General features: G+C 39.1%; 1 protein-coding gene across 1 annotated transcript; it reads left to right on the forward strand.

Annotated features, from left to right (window-relative positions):
* The first annotated feature begins 41 nt into the window (after positions 1-41).
* DCAF13 (DDB1 and CUL4 associated factor 13) lies at positions 42-22,296 on the forward strand. The gene is made up of 11 exons (NM_001030948.2): positions 42-137; positions 1,234-1,433; positions 2,430-2,537; positions 4,326-4,415; positions 5,262-5,417; positions 6,090-6,167; positions 8,143-8,225; positions 10,174-10,338; positions 13,145-13,280; positions 20,415-20,578; positions 21,388-22,296. The coding sequence occupies exons 1-11, from the start codon at positions 68-70 to the stop codon at positions 21,473-21,475; spliced, it is 1,338 nt and encodes a 445-aa protein (NP_001026119.1). The 5' UTR covers positions 42-67; the 3' UTR covers positions 21,476-22,296.
* Positions 22,297-23,694: the final 1,398 nt, after the last annotated feature.

The following is a 23,694-nucleotide window of genomic DNA, read 5'->3' on the forward strand; positions in this document are numbered from 1 at the left end:
GGAGGCGGCCGTTGGTCGGCGGGGCGGAAGTGGATGTGCGTGCCCGTGTGCGTGCTCGGCGGCGAGGATGCGGGTGAAGGTGCTGAGCCGCAATCCCGATGACTATGTCCGGGAGACAAAGCTGGATCTGCAGCGAGGTGAGAGGGGAGGGAGGGATGAAAGGAGGGCAGGACTCGAGAGCGGCTCTCGGCTGGACCGCCACGCGCTGCTCGGGGGCTCCCGCGCTCCTCGTATGGCCTCAGGGAGTGGGAGCGCTTCACGGTGCTTTCTCGTCTGGTTCTTGTGGGTCGCCCTCGGTGCTGCGTGGTTACTCATAGGAACGTTTTGTGGTTGTTGCTGTTTCTTTACTGGCGCCTCATCCTGTGGCAGGTCCTGTACTAAAGTTGACAGAATCTTACTGGTTTTATTGGCGCTCTTTAGACGACTGCGGCCCGGTCGATGAGCGTGCCCTGCTGTGTTCTGCTTTGCTGATATTCGTCTGAACTGATGTTGTATAATCTCACAATTTCACTTCTAACGTGTTGAAAATGAGACACAGCTTCTCCTTAGCGTCAGAATTCAGGTGTGTAAAGCCAGCAGCCCTTGTCAGAAGGAGCAGGAGCACGTCGTGGCTGCATAAAACCAAGCCCCATCTTAAGCGGGATGGTAGGCCCACAGCAGTTTAAAGTGCACGTACTTCGTTACTGGGTTGATTCAGAGATAGGTGGCTGTGCTGACATAGAAGCTCTTTGTAATTATTTCATTGTGGCTTTGTAGCAAACACACTGGAAAAGATTAAAGTCACCAGCTGGGACAGAAGCCTAACACATCCTTATTTTCCTTATGTGGTTTGTATGTAAGTTGTTAAAACAAATCCTCTGCCATATGACAGGGTGGTACCTACTTCAATATAATCAGATTTTAGAGGTTTCAGTGTGAGTCAGATATCCTTGGAAATCAGCAGGCTGAAATAAGGGTTAATTTATGGTGCATGATCTGGTGTCAGTTGCTCCGTTGAGCTTTCAGCCTTTTTACACAAGCCAGAATGGAGCAGGTGAAAGAAGTGGCAGAAGAAAGAAGTTTCTTGCCAGGCATAGGCAGATGCAGGGTGGCCCTTCGTGTTGGATGTAAATATCTCAGTGTCACAAAAAGTTCCCCCCGAGAGAGAGGTCAATGGGAGAAGCTTTCTAATTCAGTTCACTTTGACCTACAGTTCTTATCCCGTTTCTGATGTTGGTGTTACTCTTCTTGCAGTTCCAAGAAACTATGACCCTGCACTGCATCCATTTGAGGTTGCACGTGAGTACGTCAGAGCTCTGAATGCAACAAAGCTGGAGCGGGTGTTTGCAAAACCTTTTCTAAGCTCACTCGATGGTCACAGAGATGGAGTTAATTGCATGGCCAAACACCCAAAGAGTTTGTCTACAGTGCTGTCTGGAGCATGCGATGGAGAGGTAAGCTGCAGTTAGAAACTTCAGTGAAAAGGTTCATTTCTTCTTTTCCATTTTTAAATGCTTCCTACTTAAGTTTCTTTTGTTTTTGTTTAGCTGTGGTATTACCTTTTGTTCAGATGTGACCTTCTCTCAGAAGGTGCAGCTTGCCCGGTCTGGGACAGTGTTTTTCAAGCTGTAGGTTGTGACCTCCCAGCACATACAGAGTTTCAAACAGCTTTAGGCAGCAGCTGTGACAGTTCTTCAGACTGCAGCAGTGAATGTGGATATTTGCAGTCTCTTATTGGTTTTTTTTTCTATTTTGCACCCACATCCCTGAGCTGCTGCAGTCAGACGATTACGTGAAGTCAGATAAGATGTGGGAAGGGGCACACAATTGAAAACTTTGTGGAACAGTATAGCATATTGGAAAAGAAAACAAAACTCTTTATTTGCTTGATATTTTAAATATTGAAAATAGCAATCAAGAGTACTTTAAGAGTCAGCTGCAGGGGGGAAAAGATTGCCTGTCTTCTCTGTACTCTCTCACACACTTCATTTGATAGTGTTTGTATATTTTAAAGAGGTATTCTGGGTAGCTGGTGGCTTTCTGCCTCTTATAGAATGTACGCACATCATGCGGTGGTGTAGGGGAGATTAACTTTTTGGAAGAGGTGGGGAGTATGTTTATGTGAAACCAATTTTCTTATCTGCTGGTAGAGCAACTGCAGTACTGAGTGCTGACAATACGTAGAAATGTAGGAATGGAGCTCCTCCATTTCTTTTTTTCTTAATGGGCCCAAATGTTCTCAAACTGAGATATTGGAGGAAGCTGGACATCTGTATAAAATGAACGACAGCAACTGGACTGAGAACACTTTCTTTGGTACAGACATTATTTCCTTGTATTTTTCACTTTAAAGAGGTAGTATTTGCTAAAATTGTCATTGCTGTTGTCTCTTAGCAATAATTCTGGTTCAAAAATAGGGGAATGTATAAGTAATTTTGCTTTTTTAACAGGTTAGAATTTGGAACTTGACCAAACGACAGTGTATTCGTGCTTTACAAGCCCACGAAGGCTTTGTTCGAGGCATGTGTGCTCGTTTCTGTGGTACATCATTCTTTACTGTAAGTATATTGTCTCTCCCTAATGCAGTCTAATGTCTGTTCACTGTTTGTTTTCCAGTAGGCAACTTCTTCTGTGCCATACAACGCTTAAATGTAAATAACTTCAGAATTGGAACTCGGTTATTCAGTTTGTCTGTGAAACTGCTAATTGCTTCTGATGAAAATGCTTTTTGGTGCTGTGATACAGGCATAATTCAAGACTATGGAAGAAATAAATACCAGATAATTGCTAGAGGGTGGCCATCTAATTACAATCTGAATAAAGTAGCTTTTATTAAAGCAACAAGTATATTATATTCATTGGAAGATGTATGAGTGTTTATTTTTCTAAATATTTCTATAGCCTGTTGTTAAAGGTAGGTTAATTCAAGATGGTTTCCATTGGATAATTACATTCAGTAAGGTTATGTAAGGCTTTATTCATTTGTATCAACTTCATCTAATTGAGTTGCACATAAACTGTCTGAAAGTAGTGAGTCTTCCTGTTTGCATTAGGACAGTTCTGTGATGATAAAATATGGTTAATTTTTTTACCACTGTAGAGTACTGAGGTTGTGTATGTTTTGAGCGTGACAAAAAATCACTTGCCTCCTCCCACAAGAGCTATTTTAACTACTACTTATTTATCTTTTCTGAAGTAGGTACCGGGTTATGAGGACAGTAGTTACAATGTTAGGAATGTCTCAGCAGAAAATTCTTAATGGCTCCAAATTAGAATCTGTTTTTTTCAATTGATCTTCCTGAAAATTGAGAGAGGGGGGGAAGAAACAGAAGTAGCACTATGGGAAGAAGAAGTTAAACTTGCATAGCTGATTTTTTTGGTCTGCTTCTCTGGCCCAAGTCACTGCACAGTGATGGAGAAGGTTGTGTTGGTGTAGCGCAAGAGGAAGTATAGTGTTAGGCACATGCAGCTGGAACAACTGAACTTGAGTGCCTTGTAACAGTTCACATGCTTATCAAATGATTCCCAAAAGACAATGTGGAGTTCGAGGTGCCATCTGATTAAGAATTGCAAAATGTAGCCTGAAATAACTAGTCCTCTTCACAGCTTACTTTTCCTCCTATTCAACCCTGGAAGCATCTCCTTTAATAGTTGGAAAATATCCACAGTGACAACTAGATCAAAGAGGTTTTTTGGGGTACAGCGTTTAGATAGTAAAACTTAGTTTAAAAATCTTAAATGTTCTAATCTTTAAGCAACAAAAAGGAAATTGCTGCCCTGCTTCCTCAGGCAGGCAGTCTATGAGCAGCAGCCACCTTGGAAGTCAACATCTCATCTTTTCTTATTCCTCTACCCCAGTTTTTATTGCTGATGTTATGTAACACAGAATACCCCTCTGACCAGTTCAAGTCAGCTGTCCTCCCCCCATTCCCCAAAGGCTTCTTGCAGTCTTCTGCCTAACTGTAGCCTACTTGCTGATGGGAGTGTCAAGGATAATAATAGTGCAAGCGCTGTTCAGTAGTAGCCAAAACATTGGTTCTGTCAGCACTGTTCTCAACACGAATCCGAAGCCCGGTACCATATGGACTATTGTGAAGAATGTTAACTTTTTCCCAGCCAGACCATGCATGTGTACTTTATCAGTTCTTAGTGAAATACTATGACAAGTGAAACCAACTTTCTTGTAGGTATAAAAGTGAATGGTGAATAGAGAGAGCGCTTTATTTTTGTAAGTCTGGTAATCCATTCTAGTTTTCAGAGTTTCCTGTACTAAGTTGCACAGACATCTGGTAAGATAAAACAATGTATTTTTGTTAAATCATACATCTTTTTTTCACTCTTTCCAGGTTGGTGATGACAAAACTGTGAAGCAATGGAAAATGGAGAGCCCGGGATATGGAGAAGAAGAAGAACCAATTCATACAATTCTTGGGAAGGTAGTGTAGCTGAGTATTGATTTCCCACATTTCTTTTGAATTAAATTTGAGCCAATTCTTACCTTGCTTGTGGAGGGGGGGGGGTGGAAAAAATAGGTTGATATCACCTGTTATCATAGTGTGTTGCAAAGTGATGGCATCAAAATTTTTAATGGCACTTTTAAAGTACTTTCAAAATGTTATTGTATTTATTTTAAGTGTAACTGGAGAGAAGTATCTCAAATGTCAGCAGAGGCTGCTTAGATCTGTCTGTACTAATCATCCCTCTCCTGGGAACTGGTCAGATCTTTCTGTAGTCGATTTCTCTTCAGCTGTGTGTTGTTAAAGCTTAAGTCGTCATTAAATAATTTTCTTTTAATGCCATATCTCACAGCCATTCAATACAGAATTCTGATTATTCATCTGCTTTTGTCAGAAATAAATGTTTACTTCAGCACCTTCAATTGTTAAACTTATTTTAAGAATACTGAATGCTTTTTATAAATAGACAACTTGAAACTCAGTGTTGAGTGGTTATGTCTCACTTTCAGATTGAAAATTTGTACCCTTAAAATTCCCCTTTGCTTTGAAGTTGGCCATGCTTCGTAAATGGGCTTCTAATGCCCACTCCATTGGAAGCTAGCAATAAATGCATGCATTTCTGTTTTACAGACAGAAAAAGCTCAGAATACCAGGCTTTTGTATAATGATACTCCTAGTAAGACTCAGTTTCCAGCAGCAATGGTAACTTGGTTCTCAGTTACATAAATGAATAAAAGCATGGCAGGTGTAACATGTAATGATCAGAAAACACTTACATGCTTAGACATTTGGTTTTATAAGCTTTTTCTTTTTTTCCCTTGAAAGACAGTGTATACAGGAATTGATCACCACTGGAAAGATGCTGTTTTTGCCACCTGTGGCCAGCAAGTAGACATCTGGGATGAACAAAGGACCAGTCCCATGTGCTCTCTGACATGGGGTTTTGATAGCATAAGCAGTGTAAAATTTAATCCAATTGAGGTAATTTTCTTTGTTATGTTTTGGAAGTCAGTATTTTTCTTGAAAAGTGTAAGATCTGAACTGTCTTAACATGAACTGCTTTTTCCAAATGTAAATCTTGTTACATGTTTTAACATATGTAGGAGGCTGCATACATATGTTTTCATGGGCATATTCTATTAGAAGATGGTACTGCGTATTTCTCTCTTTATCTTTTCATCCTGTTGATGGGGGAGAGAAGAAAGAAAAGCAGGGAGGGCTCTGTTCTGCCTGCAGCGATACATATCTGTATCTCAGTTACATGGCCTAGCATTTGTGAGGCTGCGGAGCTTTCATCTGTGGCACTTCCTTGTGGCAGCAACTTTCCCTCTTGTGGCAGAACAACAGCGTCTGATCTTCTGCAGCAGGTCCTGGAGAGCTGAGGCTGGCTGCACTGGTAGTTGAAGTCAGGTCTGTGAGAAAGTGTGTTACTTATCAAGAGGGCTGGGTGGATTCTGAAATTTACTGGAAAAGCTATTTGAAGTGTTCGTAATTAGCTGCACACCAACAATGGTAATGTCTTTACATGATTAAAAGGAACTGCTATCTGACTACCAGCTCAGTGAAATAGATATCTAATATAAGTTGTTGCTTACACTCTAGAAATTTTTAGGAGACAATACACACTGATCATTTATTTATTTGTTTATTCAGACGTACCTTTTGGGCAGCTGTGCCTCTGACAGAAACATTGTGCTGTACGATATGAGACAATCAACTCCATTGAAGAAGGTACGTTCTCTTAGTTTTAACAGAAGCTTATGGCAGGAATAATCATACCGAATATGAAGTAGTCCAAGTAGTGCTGAAGGTAGAGAAAACAAAGCTCTGAACTGTGATCTCACTGAGTTTTCATCTTTAATGTTGAGTCTCTTAACTGAGTTTGAGTAAATTTTGAAATTAAACCATGCAGACTTAGAAGAGCCTTTTCCTGCATTCAGACAGGCTGTCATGCTCACTCCATTGTAATTCTTGATAAAGTGCCTGACCTGACAGCAATTTCACAATAAGAACTGTATGTTCCTGTTTTACATTCTCTGTATGTGTGATTTTTTTTTTTCTCCTTGCCAGAAACAAACAAGGTAATTTCTAAGGCCTTTTCTTTCTACCACTAGAGAGCCTCGCTCTGCATATAGAGGAATCTCTTTCTTTTGTATGGAGATAAATTCTTCTCTATGTATGTAGTGTAAACATTTCATAGCCAAGTTCTTGGGAACTTCATACTGTGGTCTTGTCTTAATAAGGACTTTTTTTTCTTATTTAATTACTAAGCATATCTACAATTGCTTAAAAGTAGAAGGCGACTTCTACACGTCTAGATGGTTCTGAAATGCTATTATTACTGTCTTCACAGTGACATGAATCACTCTCAGCCCAGGTTTCCATACACAATGCCAGAACTGTACAGAAGGTCCCCTTCTTAGGCTCTCTGTTAGTTCCAAATGCCACTGCTGCAATAAACTGAGTACTGTAAGTTGGAGTGAATAAATTATGAAGCAAGACATGGAGCAGGGACTTGGACCAAAGCTGACCCCTTTTGAAAAGAAGCTGGATTTCCTAGCAATATTAGAGCTACTTTGTGCTATGATTTAAAAGACTTATTTTACTCATGCTATGTTTCACTTAGTTTTGTGATCATTTTGCAGTGCCTGGAAAACTTGGACAGGGAAGATTAAAGAACCCTCTTATATTGTTTGTTTCTGTAATAAATATTTAAGGTTTATAATTTAAAAAACAATAATGGAATCTGAGCCAATTCTAGTGCCCAGACTACTGTAAACACAAGGCTTTTCAGTGGCCTATCCTTTCAGTAAAATTCAGCTCTGAAAATTGAGGTCGGTTCAGACAGCTGATGACTGCATTCTGCTCTGGATGTCTGTAATTTCTGAAAATGAGCAGTGTTTTGCAGTACAGACTTCATACTGAGCAGAATAACGTCACTTAGGAAGTGAGGATTTATGGAAAGTGTGAGTCACGAGGATATGAACACACTCAAGGGTCACAATCGTTGATTTTTGTGTAGGTTCAGTAGAGGCCATCACTATTACATTGTGTCCATTATTTAATAATTAGTAAAACTGCATTTTGTTAGACATATGTATATTTATGATTTTTGATATGGTAAGGTGGGAGCAGAAATGAGCTTGGAGTACCATGGCATGAAATACCCAAACTTCAGGATTTTCAAGTAGGATTATGGCTGGGCTGCAATGTTATAAAAAATGTTCTGTTTGTAATTAAATTAATCTGTAATTATACATCAAAATGCTATAATAGCTTTGCAGATACTGGTTCAGAGCGTTAATTAACGACAATATCCTCTGAAATAACCATTTCTGAAGTATGTTTGTTGATACAGTATTTAACTATATACATTAATGTAGCTGTAAATATGATGAAGTGAGATTTTTAAGATGATCCAGCTTTGCATGTTACTTCTTACCAGTCATTTATCCAGAAACTACTTGCTTTCAAGATGACTTGCAAAGTAAAATTTAATTGCAGTGGTCATGCGATGAGGGGTAGGAAGTCCTGAGTTCCAATTGTAACGCTGCTAAATACACATCCTCTCAAGTATGTTGCTACTGGTCCACCATGCTTATGTATCTAGAAAGTGTTTGCTTATCTCTCGTGCTACGAGAAGCTTTAAAATGTAACCAGTATTTTACTGTCTACAACAAGGTACCAATGTGTAAATATCTTTCAGGTTATCTTGAACATGAGGACAAATACGCTGTGTTGGAACCCCATGGAAGCTTTCATTTTTACTGCAGCGAATGAAGATTACAAGTAAGTATATCTTACTTATTATCCTGCTTGTTGATAATCCTGATCATGGTATGTTTTTCAGTCTGTTAGTAATTTATTATCATGTTAAAATACATCTAAAAAACACCCACCTACATGAACTGTAAGCTTGAACCACTTAAGTAGTAACCTAGCAAACTGTAAACTCAATGACTTAAAAAGAAAAAGAAAACACAAAACAACACCCCACAGTTGGTAGTAGACTGCCTCTGCCTCTTCCAGGCAGCCCGTGCAATTTACAAAAATGCAGTTTAACCTATGCAAGCATAATTTACAGTGGGACCTGTAAGGGAAATAATATTGGTCCAGTCTGAGGCAATCAATGTAAGTGTTTATTTTCTTACCAGCTTTTGTGAAGCTTGATATATTGTACCAATCAGCTATTTTGATGAGAACATCTCTTAAAATTAATCTTTTGTGAAATGGTTCCAAAGACTGCAGTACTTACCCTTTCAGTTTCTCAGAGCTGTTTTTTACTTCTGGGCGATACTATTCATGTGAATAGCTAATCTGGTATTGAAAAAGCTGCCTCTTCAAAACTAGGCCACTGCAAAATGTGCTCTGTATCCTTTTTTTTTTTTTCCAGGAAGTCAGTGATCTAACAATAGATCACTGCTTTCTTTTAGAACACAGGATTTTTTTTATCACTTAAGGCTGTTTTTCCAAGGAGATAGAATCTGGCCCAAACCTTGAAGATTGACGCTGTATTGAATGTATTGCTTTTCACCTGGTTTGGTTGTGGTGTGGTAAGGCTACCTAATCCGTTTATACGTTGTTGTTTTCCTCACAGTAAGCTGAATTTGGTAGCTGTTCGTGTGAGGGGAAATTCTCCCCTTGTAAACTGTATGCAGTGACAAATGCGTGCATCAACGACATGCATCAAGTGTTAGATGATTTCATGGAGTTTTGAATGTGATGCTAGCATACTTTTTCTTGGAGAATTCAGGAGAAGAGGGTATAGTTGCCAGTAAGTAATTGAGTAAAAGACATTGAATTAATTCCAGCTATGCATTCATCTGTTGGAAGGAGGGTGAAAAGCTTACTGCTAAATTAAAGAATTTTAATATAGTAGTTCTACCAAATAGTACACTTAAAACTAATTTCATTAAATGCTTTGTCTGTAAAGCACCTTTATTTATTGGTACTGGGCAAACAAATGATGTATGCAGTTATTACACCTTACTATGTATCAGCAGGTTTTGTTGATTCACAGGAATACAGGTAAGCCTCGGCTGTTTTGCCTGAGCTCTGAAGTGCTTAGCAGCAAACCAGCTGTGGTCCAGCAGCTATGTTCATTTTCATTTTTACAGGCAATGTACATGGTGCAGGTCTTCAGCTCTGCTGACATAGTGTCTCTTCATGATGGAGGACCAAGCTTTACTTGGATTCCTACAGTCAGTGGTTGTCTGATACAAAGACAACTAGGCTATAGGAGAGGGTGCCAACCAAATGGGAATTTCACAACAGACATTGAATTACTAGGAGATTCAAATATGGGAAAATCTAGAAACCTAGAAGTTGATGGGCGCGCCATAATGAGGATAACTGATTGAGAAGTGCTTGCCCAAGTTCACATGATATATCTGAGGAGGGAGCTAAGAAAGACAGCGTGGTAGTTGGAGAAATAGGCCAAGTCAGTGGCCCAGGAATGGGTGCTGTAGGGAGTGGTGGAGATCTCTGTTACTTGAGGGTGAGCAAAAAACCAAGGTCTGGTTCAGTAACTAAAGCCTCTGGTTAGTAAGCTTTTTTTCAGGCTCTATGCACTGCATCATTTTTCCTTTCATTTCTTGCTTGCGGGTTTAAAGAATTCTCTCTGCGGTTCAATCCCTCTTCAGGTTTGATTTGTGTATGATTAAAGCAGCTGTTAAGCAAAAATGAACCATTCGCTTTGGAGTTTGGATATTAAGCTGTTGATATGTTTATCTTACAGCTTATATACTTTTGATATGCGCTTCCTTACATCACCAGTGATGGTGCATATGGATCACGTGTCTGCTGTTCTTGATGTGGATTATTCACCCACTGGGAAAGAATTTGTTTCCGCCAGCTTCGATAAGTCTGTCCGCATTTTTCCTGTGGACAAAGGTCACAGCAGGTGAGTGACTTTACAACTCTCTGTCTTGCTCTCCTGCACCCCAGTGACCTCCCTCAATAATCCTCAAAAGTTCTTAATTCCCATCTTCACTGAGGAATTCCCTTGCTGTGGATGTTAAGCTGCCTTCTATATACAACTTGACATGTATACAGCAGGTCACGTAACCAACAGCTAATTCTGGAGTGTGTCTTAGAGTGGAACTTGTATTTAACAAGTAACAGTGCTTGAGCTATTTTGTATTAAAATTACAGTGGAGTCCTATGGGTACAATTTCTGAATTATGTTATATTTAGCTTTTTTCTTCTGTTTTTTGTTTGTTTTCTGCTGCAAAAGTATCCAGGGTGGAGGTCTAAGAGAGCGGAGGTCTAAGAGAGCATTAGCTACTTATGTAGAAGGCTTTCTTCCATTGCAACGTGTGATATCACTTACTGCATACTAAATTCATCTTTTCCACTGTGCATAGTCTACAAATTTGTACTTTTTTTTCCATGACAGCTTTCCAAGAAACTGAAGCATCAGCTCTGAATTACTGTTCTTATGCGTGCTCTTCTTTTTTTTTTTTTTTTTTACCAAGATCAATCTCCTTTTCTCTCCCTGTATATCTGTCTACAATGTTTATAGGTCACTTTGTTCTCTATGTGTCACCACCAAAGTTCACAGTGCCTTACAATATTGTAGCATTTGGTTTTCCAGTACTGTCTTCGTGCTGTATGGATGATTAGTAAAGACATTGTGAAAATCACTGTCATATGGATTGCCAAGGATCAGTATGGAACATTTTTGTAATCGAATTCCATACACTTCAGTACATAGCATTCATACTTTGTTAACCAGGCTTTGAGTCATATGACAATGTTGTGAATACAGTTCAGTTTGAATTAGATTTTCATGTGATATTTCATAAAGCAATGTTTTAAATATTTTGCTGAAGTTCAGATTGAAATAGAAAATAATGGAGACAACAGATTCAATTTGATGAAAGTCAGAGCGAGTTATCAGGTTGATCTGGTATCGTTTGTTCTTCATAAACCTACCTTCATTATTCTCTGTCAGCCTTTTGGGTTTTTTTTCCCTTCCTTCATTCTTTTTCTTTTACTTTCCTTCCACTGCCTCCCCCCCTTCACCTTGTCCCCAGGATGGTTTAAGTTGCAGGTGGTTTAGAGTGGATGGGGAGTGTTGAATATTAATTGGGAGGACTGTATTTTTATTATGGATTTATGTAGTTTTGTATGCATTATTTAATGTGTCGATATGCTCCTGTACCTCATTAGAGACTGAGAGGGGATGTTTTTATTTTCCTTTATAACTGATCTTCAAGTAGTTTTAATTTTCCTGCCTTGCAATATTATTTTAAATATAGTTAGGCATTGTAGTTACTTTGTTGGAGTCTCTGTTCTTTTTTTTATACTTATTTCTCCTACTCTTGTATTATTAAACATCATGGTTAAAGTCTGTGCTCCTCAGATTTTCTATGCTGTGGAACGTTCACAAAAGGGGTGATAGGCAAAGTTAAATCACATCATTGAAAGAAGTGAACAGATCCCATAATGCAGCAGCAAGAGAGTGAAAGGCTTTATTCCACATTACAGCAGATTGTTAATAAGGAAGAAATGTTTCCTCTTTCTCATTCTTTTTCCCTGTTTCATTTTCTCTTTCTCTCCTTTTCTCTCTTTGACTGTGGTAAATCCTAGTGGGGAAGAGCCTTACAAATGAAGAGCTTAGCCTTGTATAAGCTGACTGGGGCATTCTGGGACACTTAAAATTTGATAAAAGCTGTACTTTTTGGGAGCTGCATAGTTGAAATAAATCCTATGGAGTGGCGAAAGATCTCCAAACAGAATGTCTGATCCCTCTTGGAAAACAGGGGGCACTTAAGGGTATCTGTGAGCAAGAAGCCTGACTGGGTCCTCTTCCCTCAGACTTTTGATCTCCCACCAGTCTGAAATTGAATCTCCTAACTTCCACTGCTTTGTATTAAAAAAAAAAAAAAAGTGAGGAAGTTGAATAGCCATGAGAAATAATATATGTTAGGAAGTTGATTTACATTCAGTAAGTGCCCGGTAAATGGAACCTGATGTCTGTGTGAGGTTTTCTTAAATGACATATCCAGGTTATTCGGCCATCTTCTTTTGTGTTTTTCCTTTCTCTAAAAACGGAATTTAGTAAGTTGTGGTGACAGCAAGAGAAGAGGCAAAGGCTGAAAATCCAGGAAGGAAGGGAAAAATACTGAATTCCTCAAAGGTGAATGAAAAAGGTGCATTACTGAGCCAAATAGTAAAATGAGAGTAAAGACAGGAATGATTATGAAAATTCATATGTGCTTACACAGTATTAAACCTTAATGTCAGTAAAACCTGATGTAAGCATCGGCGTTTTCTGAAGGTACTTGTGCTCAGTCCTTTGCAGTGTGCCTGTAGTGTAGAGCATCACTTGGGTGTGAATTAAAGTGATGGTTAAGGTTATTAAATCTTACTTAAGGTGATATATTGATTATATGTTTCTCTCACGCTCGCTACCCAGATCAAGCTCAGACTAGTTTTTCACAGCTCCTGAATATTGTTTTTATATTTCTCTTCTGTTACTACTTGGATTTTACTTTTAAAAATAACTGGGTAGAGGAAAGAGTATGGTCTCAGCTGCAGTGTGTGGCTGATGAGCCATAGGGGTGGGTAGTAGTGGGTGATACTGAGTATTTAAAAACAAAGAGTAAAAATATGTTTCCTTGAACGGAAAACTGCTGTTTGCAAGGCCATGTTGGTAGGAAGAGAGATAATAAAACATTTTAAAATGTTTCTCTTTACTTTAGAGAGGTGTATCATACAAAGCGAATGCAGCACGTCATCACTGTAAAATGGACCTCAGATAGCAGATATATTCTGTGTGGCTCAGATGAGATGAATATTCGTCTGTGGAAGGCCAATGCTTCTGAAAAACTGGGAGTGGTAAGAGACTCGTTTCTTGCTTTCTGTTATCACAAGGCGGGATGTTTTAGGGTGGGTTTTCTTGTTATGACAGCTGGTTAGCCTGTTCAGCTTCTAACATTTTATTTCTAAAGAGAAAATGTAAAACTGTAGCCTGACACTTGTATTTAGTTTGAAAACTAATGTGTGCAATACAGCTCTTTGTGTTTACTGTGGCTTTTAGTAAGATTAAATGCATTTTTATTGCTATACAAGGTAATTTTCATCTTGTTTAATTTTAACAGTAATAATGAGTTCTAACTAAAGTTTTTTTCTTGATGCTACAGGTGAGCATTCATAGGTCTGCACTGAAAGCAATACATTTGAGTTTGCTATATGTAATTGTGTCTACTGAAGCTGAAGGTTACTGCTTATAAACATTTTGACCTGACTGATTCATGTCCAGTTCTTGCCAAGATAAGCATATGCATTGCTGCAAGTAAACTGTTTTACAGAGCATAACTGAGGTGGTCATTAGCTTATGTAGCTCTCAAATATAAAGTGGGTGAGCTAGACTGAAGTCTGTTTAATACAATATAGTCAGTTTGGTTGAAGCCTTCCTTGTAAGAGCAGACTTCAGTGTAATTAATTGCATATCTTTTCAGTTACGCTTGTTCAAGTGGTTTTTAGTAGACGAGGCCAAAATGTTCTATTACAGTTACTACTTGCATGTATTCATCCACACAGCTGAATTAAAGTACTGAGTATTGACTTTAGAGGATGAATGTGATGCTTTGTCCACTGGAAGTAATGCTTCACGTAGCTTTATATTGTTAGGGTACCTTGGGGGTGCTTACATTGCATTTTCTGAGCTCATCAGAAAAAGCAAAACTGTCAAGTAATTCTTGGAGGAATTCCTACTTGATCTTGTGAAAGACTGAGGGGGGAGGAGAGGGAAGCTGGAATTCAGGGAAGAATATTGTACTGTTAAAGGGACAGATCTGTTTCATAGTGCTGTTCATGTGGAAGGAATGTTGAAGTGATAATGTCTGCAGGGAGGGAAGTGAATCTGCGAGAGGTGGTGGGTCAGTGGGACTGCTGAGAGTGCTGGGGCTGCAGTGTGGAATGGGGAAGGCCATGAGCTGCTGTGCACTGGGGAAGACTGCATATGGAGCAGCACAGCTGAAATGACTGGCATGTCTTTAGCCATAGCTCAACATAGGCATTCAGAATGCTTGTTATTTTTCTCATGCTTGCTATAAAGCCATGGGGAAAAGGCTTTTTTTTTTTTTGCCTTTGTACTCTATACGGCATTTGTGGCTACAGGCTGTTACATTCAAGTTGGATTTCTTTAATGGACTAACTCTGTTTGGGATGCTATATTTTTTCCTGTTCTGGGCTGATTCTTGGGATTTTTCCAAGTAGTGCTTTAGTAAAATATTTAACATGTAAATAAATATCAGCCCTGTACTTGTGACTCTCAAGGGCTTTGCAGAGCTTGTTCTGGACTTGCTGATATGAGTTTTGTGTTGAATTTGCTTAGATGGTGCAGTATTGTGCAGACGTGTTACCTGTTTTTCTGTTGGTGTATGTGTAGGCTCACAGGAACACCCTTTTCACCTTTTTACAGGGATTAGCTGAAGTTTTATCTCGTTAATCAGCCTTCATATTTAATGCAGAAGGACCATTCTGTCTCTCTAACATGCTGTTCCAGAACAGAATAATCTGTGGTATTTTTACCACGCATCTTTATTCTGTAACCTTTTTGTGATGGACAAGTGGGTAAGAAGAATGTCAAAATAGTATTTTTGTATAGAATGATTGCTTATATTTTAAAATAAAAACAAAAAATTAAATCTATTGACTACTAGATAACATTGGTTCCTTTCTATGGAAGAATGAGGATGCTTTGCTCTTAGAAGCATGTGCAGAACTGACTGCTTAGAATCAGAGAATCACCAGGGCTGGAAAAGACCTCTAAGATCCTCCAGTCTAACTGTCCACACATCACCAGTATTTCCCACTTAAACCACATCCCTCAGTACAACATCTAAATGTTTCTTGAACGCTTCCAGGGACTTCTGCATCACAGGAATATTATGTACCAAAAGGACTACACTGCTATTGTCCAAGTACTCGAGTAAATGACATTCTGCCCTCTTCTGTAGTGTTTGCATCAGTGAGAACTGGCTATGGATGAGTCTAAAAGAGGTACTGCTGGTTTTTGACTGTCAGGTGCTGGGTCTGTTCTGCACGTTAATGCTCGTGTTCTTTGACCTGACTGCGAATCCTACACATAAAAGGCTGTACGTGGCTTTCTCTGTTTTTACGTACATCACTGCTGGTTGACATAGCTCTGGGGGAGGCTGTGTGTAGGGTTCAGTTCTGCTTATGTGGGATCACATGAATATAGCTTTTTAGTTTGCATATTTAGGGGTTTATACGCACTTCTGACAAATCTCCGGCCTTCAACTGCTGCGATAACAAAGTCAGTAGTTATCTGTAATGTGTAGGACAAGTTGCATGTTTTTTCCTTTTTTTCCTTTTTAGTTTTTAATTATCTGAAACTGAAGTCATCCCATCGTTTAGAATACACAGTTTGTTACCTTGCAATATCGAAAGACACTTTAAGAAAGCAAAACTATTCAGAAAGACTTCTAAGGGACAGAGATTATGTAGAACTGCTCTCATGTCAGATGGATGACACTAATGAACTTGCAAAAATTGTTATAGTAAAAAGTGATAATGTTTCACAGGCCCATATCTTGTGTGGAAGCATGCTCAATCATGTTGCTGAAGCCTTGAATTTAACAAGTTAGAGAATTTTGAATATTGAAGTAGTTACTGTCTGGAGCTGCTATAGCTGCTGTAAAAATGCATGGAAGCACTATGAAATTTTATTTTTCATGTGTTCAGAGATTAATTATTGGTGTGAAGACTTAGGGTGGAGTCTTTATGGCTTATCGCTTTCTCGGATGTAACTTTGGACTATCAGTTGGATGCAGGCAACAGTATTAATCCTTGTCCATCTAGCTTGGTTGTTCCTGACTTTCAGTGTTGCAGGTGTTAATGGTGTTAAAGGTGTTATTTATCAGATTCCAGGGTCTTTCTTTGGCACCTGCTCTTTGTTTGTTGGAGGACTGGTGTTCTTATCTTCATGGACATGTGCTTGCTCAGTTTATAAATGTCCAGTTCTTCCATAGTCTGTGCCTATTTTTTGAACATTTCAAATATTCAAGCTGAACGTTCAGTAATTCTGTCGGAAGTGTCAGAATGTGTCTTAAATGCTTAGTTGCTTGGTCTGCTGTTTTTCTTAGCTGAGAAGATTTGATTGAATGACTCATCCAAAGGTCACTGTATTTCTGATACAGCGCCAGCATCTTGAATACATTGTATTTTGAGATGGATTTTTTTGGGGTGTGAGGAGATGGCAACCAACATCCTGCAGGAGAAACAAAAATGGTAATCATCCAACATTGTTTTGTTTGGGTGCTTATTCTTTCTTGGAACCTCGCAGTGCTGAAACGAGGGAGTTAGACTGAATATGGTATTTGGGTTGTGACTGATGAACATTAATCCAGTTGGAGAGTTGTACTTTCTGAACAGTGGCTACCCTAGCAGTCATCAGTTCTGACATGCATGTTCCTTTTGGTTTTTAATGTATTTGGCATTGCACTCATTATTTAAAATCAGTGAAACATTGAAGTTAGAATCCAAGTCTCTTCCGGAGCCAGAGGCATGCTGTCTCCACTCCACTGACAATGAAGTCTGCATGAGTTTTTATGCAAGGGTAACAAACCCAAATCTTTCTGTTGAGGCAATTGCAGACGTTGCTTTAAAATAATCTGCAATATTTTTATTATTATTATTTTATCAATATTGCTTTTGTTTTTTGTTTTCCTATTAACAGTGTGAAGGCAAATAGGACTTCACAGGTTTTATTTCTAAAGCAGTAACCATCTAGCTCTGCATGTCCTGAATTGAAAGACCCAATTTAACAAGAGTTTTAGGGTACTGCAAACTGTTCCAATACTGTACATAAAATGTGTTGGTTATGTGAGGCTCTTGTGCCTGAAGTCTTGGAGAGGGTTGGGATTTCTGAAAAGGGGTATACCTTTGGGTTGGAGGAAAAGAGTTACGAAGATCCTAGCAAGAAGGCTGGAAAAGCAGTGATAGAGTAAGTTTCAATTAGTAAAATAGCTGAGGATTAGACAGTGCTGGGCCATTGGAGAAGAAAACTTGGTGCTTGGGAATGATTTGTATCTCAGTAAGTGTAAAACTAGCATAAGAACTGAATGTAACAAAAGTAGAACAGAGGTTTCATGCATTCTTACAAGATGCAGAAATAACAGCTTTCAAGTAAGGGCTGAATAAGTTTGGAGAAAGTACAATTACAAGTCTTGGTTTTGGTCTAGCAATGAGCATAAGCAGGAGAGCATCAAAACAGTCCAAGGAATCGTATATCCTTTCAGTCTCCCTCTGGTGTACGGTTCTGTTTTGTGAGATGGGGCTGATAACACACAGCACCAGATATTGTGTGACAAGGCATTCTCTTCAGAGTGATTTTCCTTTATGATTCAGTGCACATGTGCACCTCAAGCTACGGTTCTGTGCTCTTCACTTCTACGTTACCTTTCTTTTCTGTTGTCCGTTTAGGTGTTAAGAAACTGTAAGGTTTTGATTCAAGGAAATAATGAGTAATAAACTTCACAGCAATCAATTTAGAAGAGTATTTGCATCAGGGCAGTGGAGAAATTATAAATAACTAAATAGCTACAGTGTGGAGAATTGCTGGGATATGTTTGCATTCTAAAAATGTTTCATCTGTGCTCTATCTGCCCTAACTTAGAAGGACAGCCTGGACGGGATAGATAAACAGCAATTTCCTTTCCCCTGCAGAATTAGAGGAGACTGATAGCGCAGAGTTTTTAAATACCGAGTGGTATAAATGCACAGACTTAAAAGAGTATGATTTGTTAAAGGTGATTTTAGCTCTGCAGTCAGGGCTCTGGAAAAATGCTTACCTTCCTTCTGCATGGAGGGGTCAGGAAATAACCAGCCTCTGTCATCTGGAGAGAGAAGAGAGGGCATAGTTTACTGAAGCACCTATTTTCCTATTGCTGGCAGCTCGTACTTTTAGGGCTCTTCCTCTTTTCATCGTGTTTGCTGCATAGCAGTGCTCTTGTAGCAGCACAAATCAGTTGCCTTGCATACACATGTGATTTCTGATTTCTTCATACAGGAGGGGAATTGGATGTTCACCTCAGGATATATGGAAAAAGAGTTGTAAGCCATCTGAGCGTGTCTTTCACTCATGATATAGAAATCCCAGTATTTTTTATACTCTACAGAGTGTCCTAAGCCCTGTAAAATCTCGAATCCCACTACCTTGTGTTGCTGCCTTCATGGCATCTTCCTCAGCTCAAAGCAGTATGGGAAGTAATGGTGTTTTCGTCAACTGTCCAGGATGGCCTTTGCATGAGAGAAATTGGAATTTGGCACCTTACTTCAGTCTGCTTTCTTGGCTTGCCAGTATTTTTGGCGAATAGAAACTTGTCAGTAACACGGGGTTTTTACCTTTGTTTTCTTTTAGTCATCATGTAGATGCATAGCCAGGTGTATTAGGCATTGACATTCAGTAATGGAATGCTGAGACACCAGCTAGGTGCATTTCTAAAAGCTATATTTCATGTAAAGATGCGAAGAGACTTGGGCATAACCACTGCTTAATCTATATTAATTTTCTAAAGAAGATATCCTGGATGTATCTTTAATCTACAGATTCACCTCTTGTCTGCAGAATCACCAAAGTTACACTAAATCAGCAGCAATTCGCTGCTCTTAAATTAAAGAAAAATAATTGAATTTAATTAAAATGAAAGCTCTTTGCTTTTGCTTATGCTGGCAGTTTTTGGCAGAGTGGGAACACCTGGGACTTACTGAGAGAAAACCAACTCTTGAGGCTGACTCACTGGAGTGAATTTTGCTAGAGAGAGTGGCTTTATTGTGTTAGAACTGTGGGATTTACTCACCTGCAATTAGAGAGGTTGTGATCAATGTAAGTAAAGCAGAAGGATTTCCATCTGTGAATAAGATGGCGTGGGCAAACGGAGGTTAAGAGTTAATACTGTGATTCTTGAGTAAGAATTCTGAGTGATGAGCAACTCTCCATCTGATTCCTGCTTTCTTTGTTGTCACAGAAGAGAAACTGCCTAGCCATATTTTTGGGTATTCGCTATCAGACCATTAGTGATATTTTTGAACTAAATTGTATGAGTATAATGTATATCCAGAGCTTATGCGGTATGTCAGAAGTCACTTCTAAGGGTGAGCTCTAGAGTAGAGAAGAAATAGCTAATTGCTTAGAAACTGCTATTCCTTGTGAAGCATTGCATGCTTTAAATAGAAGCACCACACACAGTTCCTCATAGTAAACAAGGAGTAGGACCAGAGGAAACATGCCTAGTTAAAAGAAAGTCCTCCAGAGGTTAGCTGCAAGAAAGACATCTCTCACTTTCAGTGTTGTTAATGGTGGCTTAGGCATAATTTTAAATGTGGATACAATTTGTGTCTTTTTTGGGGTAATACTAGCATTCCTGTATTTCATTGTGATACTAAGATATTTTTATCCCTGTGGTGAAAGCTGGAATGCCCTGTGTGCCATATAGGCAAGCTAATACTTGAAATCTCATATACAGTGTGCTTCCTAATGATCAAGGCACCGTGTAAGGTTTCAGCCACATAAAGATCTGTCTGTAAAGCAGTTCATGAAAACAATTAATTCACAGCATTTGTATTTATACTGACTAGTGATTATAACCTGCAAATCTTAGTTTCATAGCAGAAGTTACATGGGTTAGAACAGCAGAATGAGCAAAGTTTTACTATATCAGCCTTTTTTATTCTTCCTTGTGTAGAGCACATAAAACCTTGTTCTGGGAGAGTTCAGTTACTTGTGTGAACTTTGAGACTGTGATGTTTTACGTTTGAACAGTGAGTCATCATTGAAGTTGTTGGTTTTAATGTTTATCTGCTGTAATTCTTAAATGGCTGTAAGCACAAAAACTTGCTCGAAAGAAGCCATTTGAATGAAAAGTTCAAATTGTGCTTTGTAGAGAAATTCTGGCATTAAGTCCCTGCTCTTTTATATGTTTGTCTGTGTTGTTTTCCTTGTAGCTTGCACCACGAGAGAAGGCAGCTATGAACTACAATCAGAAGTTGAAGGAGAAATTCCAGCATCACCCACAGATCAAACGCATCGCTCGACACCGTCACTTGCCTAAGAGTATCTACTGCCAAATCAAGGAACAGCGTATCATGAGAGAAGCTCGTCGTCGGAAGTATGTCTTCCTTTTCCACCTTTGTTTTATCTTTGTTTTAACAAAAAGCATCACCACAGTGCTGTGGCAGCAGCGTATGGGAGTGTGTAAGAGGAACAAGTATGAGCTACTTCTAGCATCTGAAAAGAGATCATGAATCAGTGGATTGATTAACCTTTGATTGTAAGAAAAACACGGACAAGTGCCAGTATCAACAAGGACTGGCTGCTTCCCAGAAGTTTGCTGGCGGGCCAGGAGTGAAAGTCATGTTGTAAGGAGCCACAATGCTCTGTTACTGTGACATAATGCACCACTGCAATGGCAACAGAACAGCATGTCTGGGAGGGGATGTTTTGGGGGTTTTGTGTTTTTTGTTGTTTTTTTTTTTTTTTAAAGTCAGACTCTAGGATGGGTGTTTTCAGTCATGTGGATCATTGTCATGTATTGGAGCAGAATATGGCATACTTCACTGTTAATTTCATAGGTGAAGTACAAACAAAGTGATGGGTTTTACTCATCTTTCTCAGCTGACTTACGAACTTGAACAGCAAATTCTGCTAACGTGAAAACCAAGTAAGCTGTGCTCCCAAGAAAAGAGTCAATTTGAAACTATTATAAATTGCCTGATTTTTTTCTTTTAAGGGTACTTTCCGAAGGCACAGTCCTCCTTTTCAGATGAGGAGATATGTTGGTTTTGTTTAATAAAAGCAACACTGTTATTATTTTATTTGAACATTAAGATGTCTCCACTGCTTGCTTAGGAGGAAGCTGTTGTTAGATAAAACTTTGTGCTGACTACTGAACTGCATTTTTCTGTTTTCTGTTTCTAGGGAGTTGAACCGTCGTAAGCACAGCAAACCAGGATCTGTGCCAGTGGTGTCAGAGAAGAAGAAACATATTGTGGCAGTAGTGCAATAATTGTTTTCACATGTACAAAATGTCACAATGAAAGATAATATGAAAGATAATGTCACTATTGAATGAATCACTGTATAAAACTTTATGTGCATTGGTAAGACAAGTATATGGGCTCCAGAGATGTTGCTTTTCTTACAAGCATAAACTTGTTCCAGTTTGTCAAGTCATTGCCTGCATTGGCTGGTTGTAAGAATTGGCCCTGGAATCGTTTATTACCGGTCTGATGTTACTGCCCTAACTCTGTATTTCAGTGGAGCTTGACCCTTCTCATAGAAGCAGATAGCTTGATCACTGGTGTAGGATATCAGTAGTTCAACACCTACCCTCTGATACCATTACTGCAAAAGAAGAGTGAAATTGATACAGATTTTTGAGAGGCAAGTAACTGTTCCTCATATTAGAACCATAAAAACCAGTTGTCCTCAGGCAGATTTTTAACAGAAACCTAGTCAAATAAACAAGTGACCTTAATGCAGTGAAGTAGATCTTGATTATTCCAACCGGCAAATATTCTGCTTCGTATTTATTGCGGCACAATATATTGTTTCCCTTTTAGATAAAAGGACCTCTCTAAAAACAGGTGTTGTTTTGTTCTGCTCTTAATTATTGCTATATGACTTGACAAAACTTCAAAGACTGTTAAAGTTACTAATGTTAATAAGAGCATAGTTGCATAAATCTTTTCATCTTAATTAAAACTTTCAAAATGTAGGTGAAAGATGGCACAGATTTGTAACAGGCAAACTTTAGATGAGACTTAAAATAAGTCTCATATTTGAAGTTTCTATTAAAAAAATAAAAGCTTTACATTCCCCACGGTACCAGTAGCCTGGAGGTTTTTGTTTGCTTGTTTGTTTTGACTGGGAAACGCTTTGCCTCTTTTCCAATGAAGCAGATTTGACTTTCTGCTGGAGTTACCAGGGTACTCAGGAAACTTCTGGAATTTACTGAGTCTTTTACTCTGAAACCCTCTTGCAGAAATGTGAGATATTTAGTGGGCACAAATGTTGCTTAGCATTTTCCATGCAAAAGCCTTTCCAGCCCTTTACTACTGTGTACTGCTGTGTCCAGCCCTACTGCTGTGTGCGGTCAGTAACTGCATTTCTGCCAACCCTCTGAGTTTACATACAAAAAGTAATTTATGAATTCAATTATAATAACTTAAGTTTTTTTTCCTCTTTGAAATTACCATTTTGAGTGCTTGTTTTTCTTTCATATACCTACTGGTCCTTGCATCCATAGGTGTTTGTAGTTTTTACTCTTTCACTTGTTTCTTCCGACACTGTTTGGGCAAGGTTCCTGGATCATCATGATAAAGTGATGGCTGCTTGGTGATAAGAGGCCATAATGTATCCTTTACTCTCTGAATCTCCTACCTTATGGGGCAATGCAGGAAGAAAAGCAGATCTGAAGAGCTATAAGTAGGATGATGAGAAGCAGTGGAACAGATCAGGGAATAGACTGATGCTGGCTGAGTGCCTGCTGTACTAATACAGTGTGCTCTGTGCCAAATAGTTATTTCCTTCCTGAAACATTGAGAAAATTGAGGGAGAATGTGTGATCCACAGTACGGTTTGTGAAACAGCTGTAGTCAAGTCTTGAACAATTTGCAAAATCAGTCTGATTTTCTGGAATTAGAATTTTCCAGCCATGACTGTTCAGGTTGAGTTGATGTAGTTGGTTTTTAATTTACGAAGTCATGTTAACTTCTGGTGTGAACAAGCCCTACCACGTGGAGTTCACTAGCTGTGGTGCAAAACTCTGAATGTAGCTGGAGAGCTTTCAGTTTGAAGTTAGCTTTGTCGCAGGGTGTGACAGCGTGGAATTCTGCTGCATGGCAGAGCTGTGTCCAAAGCATCTCTTTATGTTCAGAGTCCTTTCTGCGCTGTTGGTTTCAGACAGGCCCCCAAGTGGAGCTACTGGAAGGATCAGTGTCAGCTAAGACAGTTACCAGAGAGACTGTATCAACACTGTACTGAAAAAAGAAATTTTGAAGATAGCAAAGTACTCAGAGGCTATTACATTTGGATATGATTTTTTCTTTTCCAAATTCAGCGAGTGTGTTATTGCGCAGAGATCTTAGTCTGGTCATCAAATATATTCAAATGGGGCACCTTCTCTTAACATTCCAAGGAAAAGTCTGTGTTTTGGAATCAGGTGGAGGATGTTCAGAATTCTGCAGGTGGTGTTTGTGGTCTGTGTGCTCAGGGGAGCCCTGG

The sequence above is a fragment of the Gallus gallus genome, chromosome 2 (genome assembly GCF_016699485.2).
Source record: "Gallus gallus isolate bGalGal1 chromosome 2, bGalGal1.mat.broiler.GRCg7b, whole genome shotgun sequence".
Classification (NCBI taxonomy): domain Eukaryota; kingdom Metazoa; phylum Chordata; class Aves; order Galliformes; family Phasianidae; genus Gallus; species Gallus gallus.

Excerpts from the sequence above, each read along its gene's own strand:
- DCAF13 (NM_001030948.2), top strand. The coding sequence starts at position 68 with ATGCGGGTGAAGGTGCTGAGCCGCAATCCCGATGACTATGTCCGGGAG. Across the intron at positions 138-1,233 it reads AAAGCTGGATCTGCAGCGAG|TTCCAAGAAACTATGACCCT; the intron begins GTGAGAGGGGAG and ends CTCTTCTTGCAG. Across the intron at positions 2,538-4,325 it reads GTGGTACATCATTCTTTACT|GTTGGTGATGACAAAACTGT; the intron begins GTAAGTATATTG and ends CACTCTTTCCAG.